General features: G+C 43.3%; 1 protein-coding gene across 1 annotated transcript in view; it reads left to right on the top strand.

Annotated features, from left to right (window-relative positions):
- Window positions 1-23,338, top strand: part of LOC309558766 (protein mono-ADP-ribosyltransferase PARP14-like) — a 343,037-nt gene that overhangs the window by 160,259 nt on the left and 159,440 nt on the right. Inside the window, exons 6-11 of the mRNA XM_082261814.1 lie at window positions 8,454-10,717; window positions 11,866-12,102; window positions 15,221-15,442; window positions 16,755-16,836; window positions 19,606-19,755; window positions 21,934-21,996. Coding sequence (XP_082117940.1) covers window positions 8,454-10,717; window positions 11,866-12,102; window positions 15,221-15,442; window positions 16,755-16,836; window positions 19,606-19,755; window positions 21,934-21,996 — 3,018 coding nt within the window. The remainder of the gene's footprint in view (window positions 1-8,453; window positions 10,718-11,865; window positions 12,103-15,220; window positions 15,443-16,754; window positions 16,837-19,605; window positions 19,756-21,933; window positions 21,997-23,338) is intronic.

Below are 23,338 nucleotides of genomic sequence, written 5' to 3'. Positions count from 1 at the left end.
ATGGTTAACTTTCCGTGTGTTTTTTCTTCTCTGAGCATGCCCAGTCTTGCTCATCTGGCTTTTGTCGGCCGAAATCTGTACTGACTGATGGACAATCAGCCGTTCTAGTGACGGCCAACAAAAATTTTATAGCATGCACACCAGATTTTGTTCGGCCGAAAAGTCGCAGTCTGTTGTCGGAAGCATCATACTAACAAGCCGATAATCGGCCGATCGGACAATGGCCGACTATTTACGGCCAACAATCGGTGCGTGTGTACAGGCCTTTAGTCCATGTATGGTACTGTTTTTTCCATGCCTGGTATTGACTAAATTTTGTATTAACCTGTACATAGGGGGATTTCCCATTTATAGTATATAAGGATTATGTTGGGTAGTAACAATGAGAGTTCATTGCTACTGTTATGGAATGTGAGAGGGATGAACGATAAGACTAAATTAGGAACGATTTTTAAATACTTCTCTGGACTAAAACCCCACCTGATCTGTATACAGGAGACGCATCTCCAGCCAAACTCTATCCATATCCCTGTCCAATTTCATTCTACCTACTTTACTTTTCTAGAGGTGTAAGTGTGTTGTGCGTGAGGAGGACATTCCCCTCCTGATCATATTACCCTAAAAATACAAACTGTACACAGGAATATAATTAACATAACTAAGGAACAGCCAACATATACTATATGCTAATCCACTTCTAGCAACTAATAGCTGACAGTGATTTAATTAACCATAAGCTTATCAACATAAACATACTACATCCCACAATTGTTCAATAACAAGGTATAGTGGTCACAAATTTAATCACCTGTTTAAAAGATGAGCAGACTGACAGAAACAATAGGTGAATGGGAATTCACACCTAGACAATGTTTTGATTAATCAGGAATCCTAGGCTTTCTGACTGGTCAAGAAGACCAAAGGCTGTCCAAATCTCATTAACCAGCTTTCTTTTCACATACATCTGCTTGCTGAGTTACATCTACCTCTGAGTTACTGAGTTTCAAGTTGGCAGAGACCATCATGGCTTTCTTGACTGTAAATGTAATAATGTCCTTTTGCATTATATAACAGGACATCTTCCTAAAAGCTTGTAGCTCCCTCGAATGCCAGGGCCCTTAGTCATGTATATGGGTCCTCCAGTTCCCAGAGTCTGTGTGTTTTGGGGAGACATGGTCTTGAATCCATATAACAATACTCCAAGGGTCCTCCAGGCATACACCTCCCAAAGAGTAGTGCTCCCTTAAAAGCCAGGGCCCATAATCAGTTAGGCCCTGCCAAAGCCCCTGTCCTGGTTGTGTTTGTCACAGTATGTTTACAGCAGCATTTCAATGTGGCTGGGAGATTTGTCTTTTTGCTGTGCAAGTTAAATGGCTTTTTTTTGTATTATTGCGGCTATTTACATCCCTCCGCCCTTCTCATCTGACCCTCTTAAGAAATTGGCACAGTTCCTAGCCTTGTACCCGGGTGTTAGCTTTGGGAGACTTCAATGACTTCCTTAACCCGCAACTGGACAGAATATTAGTGGCCCCACAGCTGGTAGCCTCAACCGTAAACAGAACTAGGTTTGCTCATTTACTCTCTAAACTGGGTTTTCAGGATGTGTAGAGGGAGAGACACCCTAATGTGTGATGCTATTCTTGTCATTTGGCCTCACACGGTGGCTTTACTAGCATTTATCTCGGCTTGGATAACTCTGCCATGCTCCCTTATGCATTGGATTCTGCATATGAAACTCGCCTTTACTCGGATCACTCCCCATTTTGGGTGCGCCTAGCCATAGCTGACTTATTTCACCATTTTTATACAAATTTATTTGCTTCTAAAATGTGTACTATGGCTTATGAAGTGATACTCTTCTTATAAGATTGTCCTTTCCCCCAGTTGTCTGCCTCTAAGAGGGCTACAATAAACTCCCTGATTTCTACTGACCAATTGACCAAAGCTCTGGCTGATGCCCCTAATCACAAATTCCCTGGCTCTGATGGTTTTCCAGCGGAGGTATACTCCCGGTATGGTAGTATCCTCATGTGATGGAATTGTCCCACACTCCACTTGAGTGCTTCCGTCAGTATACTGCTTACTCCAGTCTGAACATAGATATTAGATGTTATAGCCGCATATTGCAACCAAGAACTAGGCAGGACTAGTTTAGCTGCAAAACTGGAACTCTTTATTGAACAAGAATACAGCATTTATTTACACTACACACTCAAGTGAGGTTGATAACATTATCATATGCAAACGCAACTGTACACAGATATATATTTAACGCTTTAAACATTAAGTTAATTAAACAATTAGCCACCTGGACAATCAGGGATCTCATTCCAGGTCAGACTTGCCGGCATCGCTCACAAAGTACAATACACATAGAGGCATAGAGGCACCAAGTATGGATATGGAACCTCCGGTTCCCAGAGTCTGTGTGTTTTGGGGAGACATTACCTTCAATCAGAAAGCCTCAAATCAGCAATGACTGTAGATGTTAATGTAATCCACTCAAACCACTGGGGTCCCCTGCCATAATGTGTTTATTGTAAGTAGGTCTCCTGCTATAGTCTGTTGCCTACTAGTTTGAGAAGGGGGGAGATCACTGTTTGTATTGTTAATTGTGCTAATTAACTCACCTATTGTCTGCTAGGGATGTGTTTTTACTTGTAATAATGTGTATTGTACTTTGTGAGCGAGTCTGACCTGGAATGAGATCCCTGACTGTCCAAGTGGCTAATTGTTTAATTAACTTAATGTTTATAGTGTTAAATATATTTCTGTATACAGTTGGGTTTTGCATATGATAATGTTATCACTCTCACTTGATAACTGTAAAAAAAAGCCTGCATTCTTGTTCAATAAAGAGTTCCAGTTTAGAAGGGTACGTCTAAACTCAGATATCTCAGGGATTTCGGTAGAGAAGACGGAGCACAAGGTCTCAGCATATGCCGATGACCTATTATTTTCACTAACAAAACCAATGATTTCCATACCGAACCTCTTACGCGAATTCAATATTTACGGAAGATTATCCAATTTGAAAATAAACTAAATATAAAATAAATAAATCGGAAGCCATGGGTTTTGGCATAACGTCAAGTGCACTCTCTCATCTTAAATCCACTACATCGTTTCGATGGACTGATATAACTCTTCAGTACCTGGGCGTAAACATCCCCTCGGACTTAGTCGCAACTTATAAGGTCAACTTCCCTGCTCAACTAACCAGTATAAGTGCACTCTTGGAAGGTTGGCAACCGGGTTTACATTCGTGGTTTGGGAGATGCAATCTTTTAAAGATGTGCATACTCCCCAAGTTGCTCTATTTATTTCAGACATTACCTATTACCATCCCCCCCTCTTTTTTTAAAAGAGTTCACTCGCTATTTACTCGCTTCATTTGGGCCAATAAAAAACCTTGCAGTTTCAAACAATGGGCACAGATTGAACAACTACAATCAGAGGCAGATCTAGGAGGGGCTATATGGTGTTATAAATATCTACCCCAAGATATTGTGCAACACCCTATAATCGGTTCAACTTTGAAGGTCGCTAGATTACTAATAAAACGATCAATGCTAACCTCAATTGATTCACCCCTGATCCCAGTACTGGGTAAACCCAGCCTTTGTCCCGGGGATTACATTTCAACCTCTACGAGACTTGAAGAAAAAGGGTTTTGGACAGGCCTCAACTTTCATTCGGGACAATAACTGGCCTACTATTGCAGGCCTTATCGACCCATCCGGCCCCTACCGTCTACCATTCTGGAACGCCATCCAGCTGCATCATTTCTTACAAACTCTTTCTGCTCCTAAGTCATTAACTAGGGACTTAACGTTGTTTGAAAAATATTGCGTGGGTAATGACGTACTACCGAATTTACTATCTAAAGTTTACCATCTATTGGCGTTACCTCCAGAGGGCAAACGATTGCCCTGCCTGGATAAATGGGAAAGAGACCTTAACTGTAGGTTCACGGCGAAACAGGAAAGGGATATAATTACATTGGCACTGGAAACCCCCGTTTGTACCAAGATGAAGGAAATTAACTATAAATTACTTACGAGATGGTACCGGGTGCCTTTTTTACTGCATACGTTTTCTGCAAGTGTCTCAGATCAGTGCTGGCGATGCCAGGAGGAACCGGGGACCATTTTAAATATTTTTTGGGAATGCCCTCGTCTGGCTCATTTCTGGGGAGAGGTGTATGCGTTAGCCCAAGAATTTTCTGAGAGGGAGATCCCGAAAAATGTGGCTTTTTTTTTACTACATGTCTCCACCCTGCCCTTTGAGAGTTACAAGAAATCGATCCTGTTTCATATCTTGAACGCAGCTAAATCATGTATACCCTTACGTTGGAAGACACTTTTTCCTCCAACGATTAGTGATTGTGCCCGTAAAATTGAAGATATTAATAAAATGGAAGAGTTACGTCTTTCCGCACAATTTAAAAAAGCAATTTTATAACAAAACATGGGGCGCATGGAACAGGTTTGTCTTAACAGAACGGGGGAGGAATTTATTGTGCTCCGTGAGTTTAACAGCCATTACTGAGTCGGAAGGTCAGGGAATTAGTCCCTTGGCTTGAGTAGTACTACTTTAGGTGAATCCAAGGCGGCCTCCCCTTTTTTTCCCCTCTTTTCCTCCCTTTTTTCCTACCCTTTCCCTCCTCATTTTTGACTTTTTCTTTTTCTTTTTTCTCCCCTTCCTTTTTTTTTTTTTTTATTTCTTGTTTTTTTGTTTAGTTTTGTTTTGCTTTGTTTTGTTTTGTTTTGGTTTTGTTGATATATCACATTAAAGTGATGGATAAGTAAAGAAAAAAAAAAAAAAGAGTTCCAGTTTTGCAGCTTAACTAGTTCTGCCTAGTTCTTGGTTGCAATATGCAGCTATAACATCTGATATCTATGTTCAGACTGGAGTAAGCAGTATACTGACGGAAATACGATGGAAACACTCAAGTGGAGTATGGGAGAGTTCTGTCACAGGAGGATACTTCCAGACTGGGAGTATACCTCCGCTGGAAAACCATCAGAGCCAGGGAATTTATGATTAGGGGCATCAGCCAGAGCTTTAGTCAAATAATCAATAGTAATCGGGGAGTTTAATGTAGCCCTCTCAGAGGCAGGCAACAGGGGAAAAGGACAATCTTGTAAGAGGAGTATCACTTCAGAGGCCGTAGCACACATTTTAGAAGCAAATAAATCCATATAAAAATGGTGAAATATGTCAACTATATCAGAGTTAGTAGAATACACTTCTCTGGATGTCGTCTGTTTGTATCAATAGCAGAAAGATTCTGCTGTGCCCTAGTCACCAGAGCCAGGAGGTGACCTCCCTCCTCAAAAAAGCTTTGTTGTAAGAAGTACCTTTTTTCCACTCCACGGATCCCCCAGGCATAAACCTTCCAAAGTGTAGTGTTCTCCTTAATGCAAGCAGGTTAGAGGCTTGCTCCCAGTCCTCTCCAAAAGCCCCTGTCCCAGCTAGGTCTGTTACACCCCCTACCACAACTTTTACAAGCTCTGCATGAGACAGCTAAAATGGGGCATCTGCCTGACTCCATAGTAGTGGTGATCCCCAAACCAGGGAAAGACAAACTTCTTCCAGACTCATACCTTCCCGTTTCCTTGTTAAATATGAACCTCAAGCTTCTTGCTCATGTTCTGGCTACCAGACTCTCTAAAGTGATTGGTAAGCTAACTCACTACTATCAGTCATGGATTATCCCTACCTGGTTGTGACGGAAACGTCCAGCACCCCACTTGGGTGCTCTTGTCAAGATATAGCTTCCTCCAGTTTGAAACCAAGAATCAGGTATTATAGCAGCATATTATACCCAAAATACTAGGCCGCACTAGCTCAGGTACAAATTGGGACTATGTATTGAAAACTCACACAGAATTTATAGTACACCAGATCAGATGAGCCTGATCACATAATTGTATGAAAAGGAAACTGTATACAGAAATATAATTAACATAACTAAGAAACAACCAACATATACTATATGCTAATCCACATCTAACAAGTAAAAGCTGACAGTGATTAAATTAACCAGTAAGCTAATCAACATAAACATACTACATCCCACAACAGTTTGCCAACAAGGCAAAGTGCACACAATAGTAGTAGACAGACAGAAACAATAGGTGACCCAATAAACAATGAGAGAAAGACACTTAGGAGGCACACTATGGGAGAGACCTACTTACAATAAACACATAATGGCAGGAGACCCCAATGGTTTGAGCTGATTACATCTACAGTCATTGCTATTTTGAGGCATAGAGCCCCCAAATATGGATATAGAACCTCCGGTTCCCAGAGTCTGTGTGTTTTGGGGAGATATGGACTCAAATCCAAAGCAAGTCCACTCCGAGGGTCCTCTAGGCACTCACCTCCCAAAGAGTAATGTTCCCTTAAAAGCCAGGACCCGTTGTCAGTAGGCAAGAGGCCACCTTGTTTTCCCCCCAAAAAGCCCCTGTCCTGGTTGGGTCTGTCACACTGGTCAACGGCTATAAACATTAGGAAGCTGTTTCTCAATCTACAAGTTACCCTGGATAACACGGGAGGTAGGGCCATTCTCTCCTTAGATGGAGCCAAGGCTTTTGACAGTGTCAAATGGCCTTACCTCTGGGAGAAGCTATCTTGGTTTGGGCTGGGGAAAAGCTTTATTAATTGGGTGTGTGTTCTATATTCTAATCCCAGAGCCAGGTTGTGCATTAATAATATCTTTTCTTCCTTCTTTTCTTTCCATTATTGTCTATTATCTTCCCTTTTGTTCTCACTGGCGGTGGAACCCTTAGCCATCTGAACCTGCAAGGACCCTGCTATTGTGGGATTTCACAGAGGCTCTTTTAAAGAACAAATCTTCTTTACAACACCCTGCTATATTTGGGAGATACAGCTTGCTCCTTGCAGACTCTAATGGTTAGCCATTAAAAAATTCGGTAAATTCTCGGATTCACCATAAATTGGTCTAAATCCATCCTAATGCCCCTTGACCCATAAGGAGCACACCTCCCTGCCTGTGATGGTCAAATTGCTGTGGCCGTTTCTTTTGAGTACTTAGGGGTGGTGGTATCTTCTGAGCCCTCAGAAAACCTCCAACTGAACCTTACCCCTATGTTGAATAGGCAGAGGTTAAAAAGCCTAAGTTGGTGTAAGCTACCCCTCTCAGTGGTGGGGCGTGTTAACTTAATAAAGAAAATCTGAGTCCCACAGCTCCTATATATTTTCCATAACTCTCCAATGTGAATCTGTAATAAATGGTAAACGCATTGATTCCCAATTCCAAGATCTCATACGGAAGAAAAAGCCACATTTCAGCTTAACCGCTTTGCAGTATAGTAACTATAGAGGAGGTTTGACAGTCCCACATCCCAGAATGTATTTTCTGGCTTCCCAGATGCAACACTTTGCTGATTGGGGACATTGTAATACCTTGGACCCTGTTGCTCAGTTGGTAACCCTGTCCAACTCTACCTTTCCTGCTAGCTCCCACCTGGAGATGGACCTACTGAGCCTTCCCCCTTCTTCCCCCATGGCAGTTCTCTTGAAAGCAGAGCTCCACTCGAAAGGGGATGCTCAGCTTGTTTGCTTCCTTCCCCCCTCCGCTGCCATATTTGGCACCTTTCAAGTGATTGAGGCAGAAGAGATACTCCACTTTACCCTAAATGTAACAATCAAAGGAGTGATTTTATACACATGATCTGGCAATGCCCAAAGCTTACACCATATTGGACCAAGGTCCTACAGACTCTCTATGATCACCCAAATTTCTGTACCTCTAACCTTTGGTGTGCCTACTTGGAGCTGTAGAAATGTACCCACCGGGTGCATACATTATGATAACTAGATTGCTATGCAAAGCTAGGAAGGTAATTGCTAGGTTCTGGATAACACCCATGGTACCTTCTAGAAAGGAATGGGTTGAGTATGTTAATTCTCTACTACTTAGAAATCAATTGGCTTACCACCACCGAAATGCACGGTGGAAATGTAATCTTATTTGGAAGAGCTGATTGGATTCTCCTGGCCTCGCTCCTTCACAGTTAGTAATGGATAGACAAATTTAAGTTGATACGGCTCCACTGTTAAGGGGCCCAAATTGTTTAATCCACCTAAAGCGTCAGTTATGTTAGTCTTGTTCTGAGCTTATAGTATATTGTTCTAGGAAAACAGAAGGAAATGGCATTGTGCATAGCTTATTGAACTATGAGCTCTGGTTGATCTGTTTTGTTTTTGTTTACATTCTCTAATATTTTACGTTCTATTTGCACAGACTGATCACTGTCTACAGTATGCATATTATGTAGGATTCATACTGACTAATATGTCTTTGTACTGTTCAGATGCTTTTTCATATTAATAAAAAAGAGCTTGGTTTAAAAAAAAAAAAAAAAAAGAACTTAATGTTAGTATTGAGTGAACCTTCTGCTTGTTTCCTTCTCTTCCAGATGTTAAAAGAGTTTTGAAGAAGGATCATGTGTTTTCCAAGAAAAATATATCTGTATACCCTTACTACCCATTGTTGGATATAGCACTGTATGGGAAGGACGGACCTTGTATAGAAATACCAGAGCCTATAGAATTTAATATCAGTCCATACATATTGCAATATGTCTGTAATAATGAAGGACTAAAGAACAACATAGATGTGAAGATGAAGAATAAACACTGTGAGATCAAATGGCCAAATCAAGACTGCCAGAATCCTGTCCTTCAACTCATCTTCCCTTCTACCTTGTCCACCCATCTCAGGTCTGTGGCGAAGATTGTACCGAGATGGAGTGAGGACATAGATAATGAATTCTCCCTCTTCATATCAAAGTTTAGAGTAGTAGAGTATAAAATGGATAAGTCGGTCTGGGAAACTATTAGAGAACATGTCAGCAGCTCCACCTATGATGAAGTACTCCTCAAACCTGACTTTGGTTTAGAGAAAGTTTTCTTGGTTGGAATGTCCAAGGATGTTACAAAGATTGACGCAACATTCAAACAACTGGTAGAGGAAACCACCAAACAGGTGGAAAGAAAGAAACAAACCAAGACTGAGACCTTATCCATGTCTCCAGCCTTCTATCAGATTATGTGTAACAGTGGCCTGAAGAAGAAGATCCTGGACCAAGTTCCAGAGCTGAAGATTGACTTTGATGTGCCAAAAAAGAAAGCCCGTCTATCGGGACTGAAAGAAGAAGTGCTCACCGCCAAATGTGAGATACTCAACATCAAACAACAAATGAAAAGTAAACCCATCCAGATGAATCCACACCTCATCCAGTTCCTGATGTCCATCGATAACGAGGAGCTGTCCTCTCTGCTCTTTTTACATCACAACATTAACGCAATGCTGGAAATTGATGATGGTGTTGTTAAACTGTTGGCTCATTCAAAGGAAGACTTGACAGAAGCAGAAAAGCAAATTAAGGAAAATTTGCTCCACAGACAACTTTTAATTGCAAACAAAAGTCTTCTGAAATCTCCCGAGTGGAGAAGTCTCCAGTCACATCTACTTCAGGCATTTAATGCAGAGAAAATCACAGTCCTGATAGAGGAATCTTTTTCTGGAACGGAGGACAATGTGGTCATTGCCGGCCTGACTTCAAATGTTCTAAAGTGTTACCAACAAGTCAACGACTTTCTAGAGACGAACACCATTATAGAGACCGAAATTCCAGTTCATCCTTCAGCAAAGATGACGTTCATCTGGGAGGAAAGGAAGGAGATTTTGGAGGAGATAAAGAAGAATGTAAATGTAACAAAGAGCCAGAACAACATCTGCCTGTCGGGACCACGGGTGAAGGTTCAAGAGGCAGCAAATGTCATTAGGGAAACTCTGTTCCCACTTCACAGTGATACTCTGCGTATTGAGAAACCGGGAGCCAAAACTTTTTGTAAGGTCAATGAAGAAGTTCATGCTACAAGCGCAAGGACAATTCACCATTGTGTGATACGATTAGAGGAGGCTGGTGTAGAAAATTATCCATTTCGTAAATCCCAATTCCAAATAACGCTTCCGAATGGAATGACCCTCTCTGTATATAAAGATGACCTGTGCCGTCACAATGTAGATGTCATTGTTAATGCAGCCAATGAAGATCTGAAACATGGTGGGGGTTTGGCAAAAGCTATTCTGGATGCAGCAGGACGTAAACTCCAAGATGACTGCGATCAGATTATCAGGAAAGATGGTAAATTGTCAACTGGAGATTCAGTAATTACAGATGCAGGAAAATTGCCATGCAAACAAATAATACATACAGTCGGTCCCCGGTGGGATGCAAATTCACGCTCCAGATGTGAACGGCTTCTACGGAAGGCGATTACCACCAGTTTACAGCTGGCCTCTGAGAAGAGTCACAGTTCGATAGCAATTCCAGCTGTCAGTTCTGGTATTTTTGGATTTCCCCCAAAATTATGTGTTGAAAACATAGTGGAAGCCATACGGGACTACGCAGAGACGCCAGAACAACAGAGCACTTTACAGAGGATCCATCTTGTAGACATGAAGGATGAAACCGTCAACATTTTCTCTGAGGTTACAAAGGCAAAGTTTGGTAACCAAACGAGCGCTGTGCCATCTACAGCAATGGCACCCCAGCCGGTCACAAGAGTGGCACAGAACCCACCAGTGCCAGTGAATAGAGGTAATGACAACATTGTGAGGACCAAGGAAGGACTGAAGATGAAGCTGCTTCAGAAGAACATTGAGGACTGCTCGGTATGTAGATTCTCCAGCATTTTGCTGCTAAAGTAGGACTCTTATTATTCAAATAAAGGTAGGAAGGGTTTAGACTCTCTGTTGCTTCTTTCTTCCTGTCCAAGTTTGATGGTAGGAAGTGGGAGAGAATCTGCCCAACAGAGACACAGATAGCAATAAAATGTAACAGAGGTTCTCATTCTTTCCAAATCTGTTTACATGTTTCTTTTGGAGATTTTTTTCTCCAAACTGGACAGCAAGGGAATTTCGACAGCTGGACACAGACAGCAGAGGAAACCTGACAGAAAAGTTACAATTTCACTACATTAATGCAAAAATACATTGCTGCTGTCACAAGCTGTATATCAGCCTTTCTAAATCAGGATTTAGTGAATCCCTAGGGTCCTTCCAGAGGTTACTGGGGGTTATTTGACTGTTGAGCAATTTCTGCCCCTGACAGTAACTCCTGACCAATGATCTTTTTAGCTGAGGAACATTTTTCCCACTGACCACCACTGTAAGAAACATTCTTCCCACTGACCACCAATGTAAGGGACATTCTTCCCACTGACCACCAATGTAAGGGACATTCTTCCCACTGACCACCAATGTAAGGGACATTCTTCCCACTGACCACCAATGTAAGGGACATTCTTCCCACTGACCACCAATGTAAGGAACATTCTTCCCACTGACCACCAATGTAAGGGACATTCTTCCCACTGATCACCAATGTAAGGGACATTCTTCCCACTGACCACCAATGTAAGGGACATTCTTCCCACTGACCACCAATGTAAGGGACATTCTTCCCACTGACCACCAATGTAAGGGACATTCTTCCAACTGACCACCAATGTAAGGGACATTCTTCCCACTGACCACCAATGTAAGGGACATTCTTCCCACTGAGCACCAATATAAGGAACATTCTTCCCACTGACCACCAATGTAAGGGACATTCTTCCCACTGAGCACGCTTATTTCAAGGGTTTCTGCATTGAAAAAAAGGTTGAGAAAGACTTCTCTGGTGTAGTATCCATGTGTACATTCATGCCCCAATTAGGAAATAACAGTAGAAGGAGGCCACACATAATTACATATTCCTTTAGTAATTCATTTTTTAATGAATATCACTTGGTAATGTTTGTCATCTCTTTCCATGGTAGACGGATGTCATTGTGAACAGTGTAGGAGCCGATCTGAACCTGAATAGTGGTGCCGTATCCAAAGCCTTGCTGAGTCAGGCAGGCTCTAATATGCAGCAACTCCTGAATGATGCAAGTCTCGGCACCCAGGCGGCACCAGGATCCGTGTTCAGCACCAATGGCTGCAATCTCAACTGTCAAGAGGTTCTTCATGTTGTGGCCCCTCATTGGGACAATGGACAAGGAACATCGGAAACGGTACCTTCAGGCCCACAGAGTGTGGTGGGAAATTCATTGGGGCTGATTTATCAAAGGACTAAAATATGTTCAGAAATTTTCACTGAGCTTAGTTAATGTGGTAAAAATTCCCTTTGCAAAGAATACCCAATCACATGCAAAGCAAATAAAAAAAAAAAAAGGATTTTTGCTGGCACATGATTGGATGGTTGAAGTCAACACAACTTCACCTTATTCTGCTAAATTAGAATTGCCTTTGAGAGAGAAAAATTACTCTTTTAGTATATCAGCCGCATTGTGTAGATAAGGACTATGATGAGAGACAACACCAAGAAATCACTGACCTTTTGTAATATAATATATTGCAGATATTTAGTCCTTAGATGTGGTGGCTGCATTCGTTTTCATTTTTCAGGGTATTGGGGGTATTTGTAAAGGGGCAGTTATGTGGGGGTGGTGAATGGATAGTAAGGGGGGAGCATCGGTGGGAGTAGGAGGGGGGTGAGAATTGGGGGAGGGAAATGGGTGGAGGATGTCTAAGCCAGAGCCCACTGTAGAATTTAATATTAACTTCTAGAAGGTGGATAAAGAATCATGTTGGAGACAATATTTAAAGGGCTGCAGGGGACCCGATCATTTGCCAAGGAATGTACATTATTCCTCTGAGTGAGTGAGCTCGATCCGACAAAACCAAGTTTTCATATAGTTTTCATAATGGTTTCGGAGGGATGAAGATAGATCTTTCATTTGTTGGGTTTAAGATATGGTGGACCTCCAGAGGGACATCAGTAGAGAGTATTAGGTCGTACTTTTTTTTTTTTTTTGCCAATTGTAGATACATCTTTTATATACAGCCATATTCCCTGATCTTGTGAATGTTGTTATCTCTTTCAACAAACTTGTATCACATGATCTGACTGTAAGCATTCTTGGGTCTTTCAATTTTCTCATTCAAAATGTGGAGGAACTGCAGTTTATGTTGGATAATAAGATAGATCTTCTAGGCCAGGGGTCTTCAAACTATGGCCCCCCTCAGGTGTTAAGGAACTACAATTCCCATCATGCCTAGTCATGTCTGTGAATGTCAGAGTTTTACAATGCCTCATGGGATGTTTAGTTCCACAATAGTTGGAGGGCCGTAGTTTGAGGATCCCTGTTCTAGGCTATTCAGTGTTGATCCAGATTTAATTATAATAAAGAGCAGTGGAGGAACAACTAGGTTTGCAAAGATTGCACCTGTGACCGGGCAATGGAGTTCCGCCACTGTGGGGGGAGGGGGGGTTGGAGAGCCTGGACTGTGTCTCCCCAGTGGCTTCAGAGCTCTAAGCTGAGAGAGCCTCTCTCTCACAGCCCCAGAGCCAGTACTGACAGTTGCCTCCTGCTCCCCCCCACATGGACGTGAGAGGAGAGAGAGAGCTGGTTCTGCTGCTCCTCCTCCCACCCTCTACTCCCGTGTCTGTCCCATGTGGGTGTGAAGAGTGAAGCCCAGCAGCCAGAAGAGGAAAGGAATCAAATGTAAAGGGTGCTCTATGGACTCTGATGTAAGGGGGGGCTTTGGTGAGCAGAGACCCCCTTACATCAGAGTTCATCATCATCATCAGAGTCTTCAGAGTCACCCCTTACGGTGTAATGGAACTCTGCGAGTTCAGATGTAAAGGGGAAACTCTGCAGATTCAGATGTAAAGGGAAACTCTTTGGATTCAGATGTAAAGGGGAACACTGTGGATTCAGATGTAAAGGGAAAACTCTATGGATTCAGATGTAAAGGGGAACTCTGCAGATTCAGATGTAAAGGGAAACTCTTTGAAATCAGATGTTAATGGAAACTCTGTGGATTCAGAGGTAAAGGGGGAACTCAGCGGATTCAGAGGTAAAGGGGGAACTCTGCGGATTAACATGTAAAGGGAAACTCTTTGGATTCGATGTAAAGGGGAAACTGCAGATTTAGATGTAAATGGGAACTCTGTGGAATCAGATGTAAACGGGAACTCTGTGGATTCAGATGTAAATGGCTAACTCTGTGTACTCTGATGTAAGGGGGAACTCTTGTGATTAAACCCATATGATTATAAATGTTATTTATTCACAAATTATACTGTATGTATTATGTTATGTATACTACCAAAAAAAAAAAAATTTGCTGTGCTCCATTAAAGTGTTTGGGTTTTGCTTGAAAAAAAGGTGGTAACCCTACCTAAGACGACAGGAGGGGGGCCCGCTGCAGAACATGTAAAAGGGTCCAACTTCAGGACCATAATAAATGACCCCGTGATGGAAGTAAAGGTTGAATGGGAAGGGCCCTGGGCTCAGAGTGAAGTGGAGGGGTTAGGGGGGCACTTTAAAATTTCTTGCACTAGGGCCCTGAAGGTTTTAGTTATGCCTCTGATAAAGAGGCATGTGAAGGAATATTTTATCATGTGGATCTTTAAGAAGCCAAGCCCCACTTAACTAACCATTTCTTACCGTATTCAGAAAAAGATTGTCTGGAATTCCTCTTTGTGTTTTAAGAAGTACATTTTCAGTACTTCCCATGAAGCCCCATAGAGATACATTTGGGCCATTTTGTGTTGTGATGTCTTGCAGCACTGGGGTCCTCGGTTTTAATCCCAACGAGAACACTATTTGCATTGAGTTTGCAGGTTCTCCCTGTGCTTGTGCGGGTTTCATCTGGGTACCCTGGTTTCCTTCCTCACTCTGAAGACATGCTGGTAGGTCAGTTGGCTAAACTTATGGCACTTTTCCACTGCAAGTACCGGCTCGGCTCCACTCAGCACTGCTTGGCCCAGCTCGGCTCAGTTTGCTTTTCCACTGCGTGGTACGAGTCGGCACCTTTCAGCACTGTACAGGCCCTACTCGACTCGGTTTGCTTTTCCACTAAGTAGTAAGTGGGTAGGATTACAACAATTCTCTGACCAATCAGTGGCTAGTAGTGACAAACAATCAATGCTGCATGCAAAGGATTGTGGGATATGGTATCGGTACGGCCCGCTTGGAACCCCAACCGAGGTGGTACTGTTTAAGCGAGCCGTACCGAGCCGTACCATGAAGTGGAAAAGCGATGCTGTACCAAACCGTACCGAACCATTGATTTTTTTTTCTTGCCCAGAGTTACACTTCAATCTCGGACTCTCTGTTTCAGATTCTTCGCACAATTATTAAAGACTGTTTGGTGCTGGCAGAGAAGAACCATTGGACGTCAATATCTTTCCCAGCTATCGGAACCGGTATTCTCGGCTTTCCGAAGGATTTGGTTGCATTTATGATGTTCAATGAGATTTTCCAGTTTAGCTGCAAAAACAGAGTACAGAGTCTTCAAGAAGTTCATTTGGTCCTTCACCCCACTGACAGGGACACCATCAAGGTAATGGAGATCTCATATTTATAGTGATGCTCTTAGTCTAGAGGTTGAATATTTCCACATGGTCATCAGGGTGGTGGGGTGTCCAGCTCCTTGTCCCCGGCATGCACAGAGCCATTGTTCTAAAATTTTGTCGGACCCATGAAAATTCCAGACCTCGTCACTTCCGGTGAGGCTACATCATAACCCAGCTGGTGCGAGCCCCGGTGCGCATGCGCACAAGACATTTTCAAGGTCCGATGAAATTCCAAGACTTAGCGAACAGCTGACTGAGAGGAGGGGCTGAGGTGGGACGCACACACCGCCGCAGGAAAATTTTACAACACGTTGCAGAGCTGACTTAGAGGAGGCGGGTAGGAAGTGAATATATATATATGGAGCTGTATTTAGCATACTTAGAATAGAAGGAGCCGCTTTTAATGCATTCATTACGCACCTCCGTCCCGCCCCCTCTAAGTCAGCTCTATAGCTCCATACCGCCTCCCTGTAAGAACTCGATGACACGGTGGTGTAACTCCGTCCCACCTCAGCTCCGCCTCCTCTCAGTCAGCTGTTCGCTAAGTCTTAAAATTTCATCGGACCTCGAAAATGTCTTGTGCGCATGCGCACCAGGGCTCGCACCAGCTGTCGCACCAGCTTGTTATGACGTAGCGTCACCGGAAGTGACGAGGGTCTGTAATTTTCATGGGTCCGATGTTCTAAAATTTTGTCGGACCCATGAAAATTCCGGACCTCGTCACTTCCGGTGACGCTACGTCATAACACAGCTGGTGCGAGCCCCGGTGCGCATGTGCACAAGACATTTTCAAGGTCCCATGAAATTCAAAGACTTAGCGAACAGCTGACTGAGAGGAGGAGGGGCTGAGGTGGGACGCACACACCGCCGCGGGAAAATTTTACAACACGTTGCAGAGCTGACTTAGAGGAGGCGGGATGAAAATGAAATTTTAGAACACCGTCATTAGGTGCATGGAGAACGTGCTGTGAAGGACTTGTTGGAATGAGTTCCATCAGAATAACAACAAAGAAGTGAGAAATTTTGGTTCTAACATCCTACAGGAGTGTCAGTTGACAAAGGGAGGTGATAGTGCAGGCAGCTTGAATAGGATACACAGACAGGATGATACACTTGGTGACTACAAAAATTACCAAAGACTCTTTATAGAAAGTATTATTGTAGTGCACAAGATTATAGAAAGCCTCCCCCTCATCCCAATAAACCTTGGCCACCTCACTTCCAAAGTCACATTAGATGTATCTCATAAATGTTTTTCTTGCTGTATAATGGATATTTTCTTGTGTTATGTATTTACAGGCATTTACAAGCCAACTGGAAAACTACACTGGTGCTGCCACTAGCGGGGCCAATAACATGCAATCAGCTGGAATGGGATCAAGTATGTTTATGTAATATGAATACTTGTCTGCTATAGGAAGTTGTTTCCTCAAATGATTCCACATATTTTATAATATATAAAGGAAGCTTCATTTTCGATTCTAAATATATACTGTATGACCGAAATTCTGTGAACCCCTGACCATCACACCTACATGAGCTTGTTGAACATTCTATTCCAAAAAAATGGCCACTAATATGGAGTAGCCCACCCCCCTTCCCCTCATAGTCTCCGCTCTTCTAGGAATACTTTCCACAAGTTTTTGGAGGATGTCTGTTAAATTTGTGCCCATTTGTGAGGTCAGGTTGTATGAGAAGACCTGGCTCACCATCGAAGATCCATTTATTCTCAAAAGGTATTCAGTAAGGTTGAGGTCAGGGCTCTGTGCAGGACACTCGAGTTTCTCCACACCAAACTGGTCACAAAATGTCTTTATAGAGCTGGCTTTCTACACGGGGGGCGGGGGCACAGTCATGCTGGAACAAAAACTTCCCCAAACTATTATGGGGCATAGGCACAGTATTATACCTGAACTCCATCATTTGGGAAAGAAGTCTACATACATCTGCCATATACTCCTACTCCTGGACCTTTCTGCTGCCTTTGATACAGTTGACCACCCCCTCCTCCTCAAAAAACTCCACGCCTTTGGTCTTCATGACTGTGCTCTTCACTGGTTATCTTCCTACTTATCCAACCGCACCTTTAGCATTACATATAATTCTACATCCTCCTCTCCTCTTCCTTTCTCTGGGGGTCCCACAAGGTTCTGTACTTGGATCTCTCCTATTCTCAATCCACACCTCCTCTCTGGGTCAGCTAATAGCCTCCCATGGCTTCCAATACCATCTCTACGCTGACGATACCCAAATCTATTTATCCATCCCTCAGCTCTCTCCCTCAGTCTCCTCACCTATCACTAATTTACTATCAGATATATCAGTCTGGATGTCTCACCGCTTCCTCACTCAAACTCAATCTATCCAAAACCAAACTTATTATTTTACCTCCACCACGTGCCCCTTCCCCTGATCTCTCTGTCAAAATAAATGGCACAACTATCAGCCCATCCCCACATGCCAAGGTCCTAGGTGTAGTCCTGGACTCTGAACTCTCCTTCAAGCCCCACATCCAATCACTGTCCAAATCTTGCCGCCTCAGCCTCCGCAACCTCTCCAAAATACACCCCTTCCTAACCAATGACACCACAAAACTTCTAGTTCACTCCCTGGTCATCTCTCACCTCAACTACTGCAATTCCCTCCTCATTGGCTTACCTCTGCATAGGCTCCTCCCCCCTTCGATCCATCATGAATGCTGCTGCCAGACTCATCCACCTTACCAATCGCTCAGTGTCCTCCACCCCTCTCTGCTAATCCCTCCACTGGCTTTCATTCACCCAACAAATTAAATTCAAAATACTAACAACATATTACAAAGCCATCCACAGCTTAGCTCCCAACTACATCACCAGCCTAGTCTCAAAATACCAACCTAATCGCTCTCTTCGTTCCTCCCAAAACCTCCTGCTCTCTAGCTCCCTCGTCACCTCCTCCCATGCTCGCCTCCAGGACTTTTCCAGAGCCTCTCCAATCCTATGGAACTCCTTACCCCAATCTGTCCGATTATCTCCTACTCCTTTAGCTTTTAGACGATCCTTGAAAACCCTCCTCTTCAGAGAAGCCTATCCTACCCACACCTAACAAATGTACAGTAAAACCTTGGATTGCGAGCATAATTCGTTCCGGAAACATGCTTGTAATCCAAAGCACTCTTATATCAAAGCAAATTTCCCCATAAGAAATAATGAAAACTCAGATGATCCGTTCCACAACCATTTATTCATAAGTCTTTCAGTTTATAGTCTATATACAAAGATTATAGCAATGTGATTGGTTGTGTCATCATAAAATGTCCATCCACAAATGTCAGCATCCACAAGGGGATTAGAAGCAAAATCCAGCAGGAGCTACAGAGTATAAAAGAGAAGAGAGGCGCCTCTAAGTGTAGCAATATGGGGACATTTAATGAAGGTTCAAAATTTAGCAACTCACATGGTTGATGATTAAAGAGGCACATCTAAGTATGCCGGCATCCGGGGTAAAGCTGTCCACATAGACCATCTTCTAAACCACTGGCTCTCAACGATGTCAGTCTGCAATTGTGATTGGGAAGACTACCCTGCAGTAGAGTGATTTGAAAGCGAGACTTTGAATCGCTTGTGGAGCGCAGCGTGGAAGGGTGTGATTAAGATGGCAGTGTGGAGGATGGTCTATGTGGACAGCTTTACCCCGGATGCCTGCATACTTAGGTGTGCCTGTTTTAATCATCAACCATGTGAGCTGCTAAATATTGAACCTTCATTAAATGTAACAATATTGCTACACTTAGAGGCGCCTCTCTTCTCTTTTATACCCAGTTGTGACATGACGCTACTTGTATATCAAGACAATGCTTGTATATCAAGTCAAAATTTTTTGAAAAAATGTGCTTGTCTTGCAAAGCGCTCTCAAACCAAGTTACTCTCAAACCAAGGTTTTACTGTACTTCTATTTTCTCCATCAGCCCATCCCCCACAGTTATTGCCTTCTGTTTCACTTGACCCTCCCTTCTAGATTGTAAGCTCTAACGAGCAGGGCCCTCTAATTCCTCCTGTATTGTGAATGTATTGTCTTCCCTCATATTGTAAAGTGCTGCGCAAACTGTTGGCGCTATATAAATCCTGAATAATAATAATAATAATATATTCCTATTCTTTCTGTCTTGCAGCGTTCTTTGGGACGGTGACAAACCCATCACTCGGGGTTCATGAAATGAAGATCGGACCTGTCACCTTTCAGGTGAAGACCGGCGATATAACCAAAGAGGACACTGAAGTCATTGTAAATTCTTCCAACCGAGACTTCACTCTGTGCACAGGTGAATTATTCCGACCCCCAAAATCTAAATATCAGATTGTACAACAATCAGCCATAACTCTATGACTATCCAGTGTGTGCCCTATTGGTGCCAAAACAGCCCTGACCCATTGAGTCATGGGCTCCACTAGACCTCTGAAGGTATGCTGGGGTATGTGGCAGCAAGACGTCATTAGTACAACTGTGGACATGCTGACTTTGCAGCATAGGTAAACACAGACAATTCTACATAAAATAGAAGACATATAATAGAAAACATGGCTTCAGAAATGGCTGAAATACTTTTCAAATCACATTAAATATTTATATTTATAACCCTTACAATTAAAGTATTTGAATAAATAGTTCCCCAAACTGTGATTCCAAGAGGAAAACAAATCAAACATAGCGATACTCTGTAAAGAACGCTGCTATCCCGAATACCAGTTCTTCCAGACACTTCCAAACCGGCTAGGGACTTTGTGACTAAAGCCCTCTCGCCTGGAGCGCTGAGTCAATCGTTCCCGAAATCCTAGCGAACATAGAAGAAGAATAAAGTAACACAGCAATCGTGTAACCAATAATCAGCCAAAACTAGATGAAGGGTACAACAGGAACGATTTATTCAGGCAAGATGGCCGGCTTTTATGCAAGTCAAGGTACATGACATACGCCCACGGGAACTCCCATGACACGCCCACATAAAAACTTGAGTCACCATGACTCGGCAGCAAATACAGAAAACATGAAAATATGTATGAACACATCCTAAATATGCCAGAACCCCCACACATGTTATATGCCCAAATAGCTGGTTTTGGAGCACTCAATCTGGCGAAATAGCGCTTCGATCTCATGTACCCAGCCGAACGCCACTGAGGTAAAGGTTTAAAAGACCACACACGAGGCGGATGCCCACAATAGTTCCATAAGTTCAGTGGTCACGGTCGGTGAGTTCTGAATGACTCCAAATTGACCCAAAAAGATAAACGGCCTGCAGGTTTTAGGAGTAGCTTTGGATCATCTGGGTCTTAGGGGCAGCCATGCCCAATAGCGCTCTCCTGGCTGAAGGAGAAGCAAAGCAGACATCTGCTGAAGGTGCACCAGGGGTTCACGCGGGCGAGTGTCCGGCCTATGATTCCAGACTCTCGACGACCAAGTCCCGCTGTCTTTGTTTTGGTGACAAGATGGCCGCCTTTTTCGCCAGCACGTGATGGTCGATGATCCAAATGGCAGGCAATCCCCCGGATCTCCTCCAAACTAACTGGGCAAAATTGGGGAAAAGGTATTCGGTACCAAGGTCCACCGAATGCCCAATATAAATAAACAACCCAAATATGTGGTTTCGTCACATTTTCATTTAGTAATTTTACATGAACTAGACGCTGTGTTGTGTATCCAAACATTTCCTTATATATAAACATATCTTACCAATCAACAAGTCACCTGGCTTTCGTTTATGAGATCCTTCCAAACTGTTAGGATCTGGAATTAGGGAGAAAACGCATAAATAAGTTTGTTAAAAACCTTAAAAAGATCAGCAACATTCTCTGTGAGATCCGAGTGGAGGCCTTCAGCTGCTGAGACAAATATAAGCAAGTAAGCAACACACTCTTTAGGCCCCTTTCACACGATCAGACTGATCAGGTCTGCCTGTCCGTTTTTCAGGCGGACCTGATTGGGCCACCCATTCTTCTCTATGGAGAGGTGGATGTCAGCTGAGATGTGTCCTCTGACACCCATCTGTCATCCGATCCAACAAGATCTGCCTCAAACAGATGGATGGTAATACGTTCGCCATCCGACCAGCGGGTCGGATGGGATGGGATCGGATGAAAACAGACATGCTGACAGTATTCCAACATAACGACCCCAAACACACCTCCAAGACAACCAGTGCCTTGCTAAATGGGTGTGCCATTCCTCCAATCAGCTCTCGCACAGTGTATGCCAAGATTCCCCTCCCACGGCTGAAACAGGAAGAAAAACTTCTAACACAAAGTACACTTTATAAAGAGGCTAGAAGGTTAAAGACTGCAGATATACAAATGACACTTATGTAGGGAGATTTGTTTCATCCCTGTGTATTATCTGAGGCTGTTCACTTCACCTGGGTATATGTGAGGGTTTACATCAACTTGAACCTTTTGTTGAAGCTCTGTGAATTGAGTCTCATTATGTTTTATATTTTTATTTGTAGGAGTTTCAAAAGCGATTCTGGATGCTGCTGGACCGTCCGTTGTGTCATCTGCTGCGGCTCTGGGTTAAGTTCTGCACTGGACCATCGTTGTTTTATTCTTTGTTTTTGCATGTGTAGAAGAATAGACAATTCACCAACAGAATGTGGCAGATGCAGGGAAGATATGGAGGGAAATGGGCTTCAACCATTAGAGTATTACTATTGAAGAACGCTCACCAGGTGCCGGTAAAGGCCATGCCGTGTACATCTTTATATACAGTATCTCACAAAAGTAAGTACACCCCTCACATTTCTGAAAATATTTTATTATATCTTTTCATGTGACAACACTGAAGAAATGACACTTTGCTACAATGTAAAGTAGTGAGTGTACAGCTTGTATAACAGTGTAAATTTACTGTCCCCTCAAAATAACTCAACACACAGCCATTAATGTCTAAACCGCTGGCAACAAAAGTGAGTACACCCCTAAGTGACAATGTCCAAATTGGGCCCAATTAGCCATTTTCCCTCCCCGGTGTCATGTGACTCGTTAGTGTTACAAGGTCTCAGGTGTGAATGGGGAGCAGATGTGTTAATAGTACAAATAACTCTCTGAGGATCTGAAAAAAAGAATTGTTGCTCTACATAAAGATGGCCTAGGCTATAAGAAGATTGCCAAGACCCTGAAACTGAGCTGCAGCACGGTGGCCAAGACCATACAGTGGTTTACCAGGACAGGTCCCACTCAGAACAGGCCTCTCCATAGTCGACCAAAGAAGTTGAACGCACATGCTCAGCATCATATCCAGAGGATGTCTTTGGGAAATAGACGTATGAGTGCTGCCAGCATTGCTGCAGAGGTTGAAGGGGTGGGGGGTCAGCCTGTCAGTGCTCAGACCATACGCCGCACACTGCATCAAATTGGTCTGCATGGCTGTCATCCCAGAAGGAAGCCTCTTCTAAAGATGATGGACAAGAAAGCCCGCAAACAGTTTGCTGAAGACAAGCAGACTAAGGACATGGATTACTGGAACCATCTCCTGTGCTCTGATGAGACCAAGATAAACTTATTTGGTTCAGATGGTGTCAGGCGTGTGTGGCGGCAACCAGGTGAGGAGTACAAAGACAAGTGTGTCTTACCTACAGTCAAGCAAGGTGGTGGGAATGTCATGCAGTGGCGGAGCCAGAGGGTTAGCTGGGGTGTCAATTGACACCCCAGAAAAAGTCCCTGCCACCCCTGTTGCCACCCCGATCCAGGCTGGCAGCGGAGGAATCACAGGCAGTGGTGGGATGGGATCAGCCGGTTCGCAGAACCGGCTGATCCCTCTAAGCTGGCGGCCAGGGTCAGGGAGCAGCAGAACAGTGCGTCCCGAAGCCGAGCCCGCCCATTCTGTGACAATAGCGAATGAAAATTCGCTATTGT

Source organism: Pelophylax lessonae (genome assembly GCF_965119305.1).
Source record: "Pelophylax lessonae genome assembly, chromosome: 6".
NCBI classification, from domain to species: domain Eukaryota; kingdom Metazoa; phylum Chordata; class Amphibia; order Anura; family Ranidae; genus Pelophylax; species Pelophylax lessonae.
Note: the sequence above shows the minus strand (reverse complement) of the source record. Positions and strands in the feature narration are given on the sequence as shown.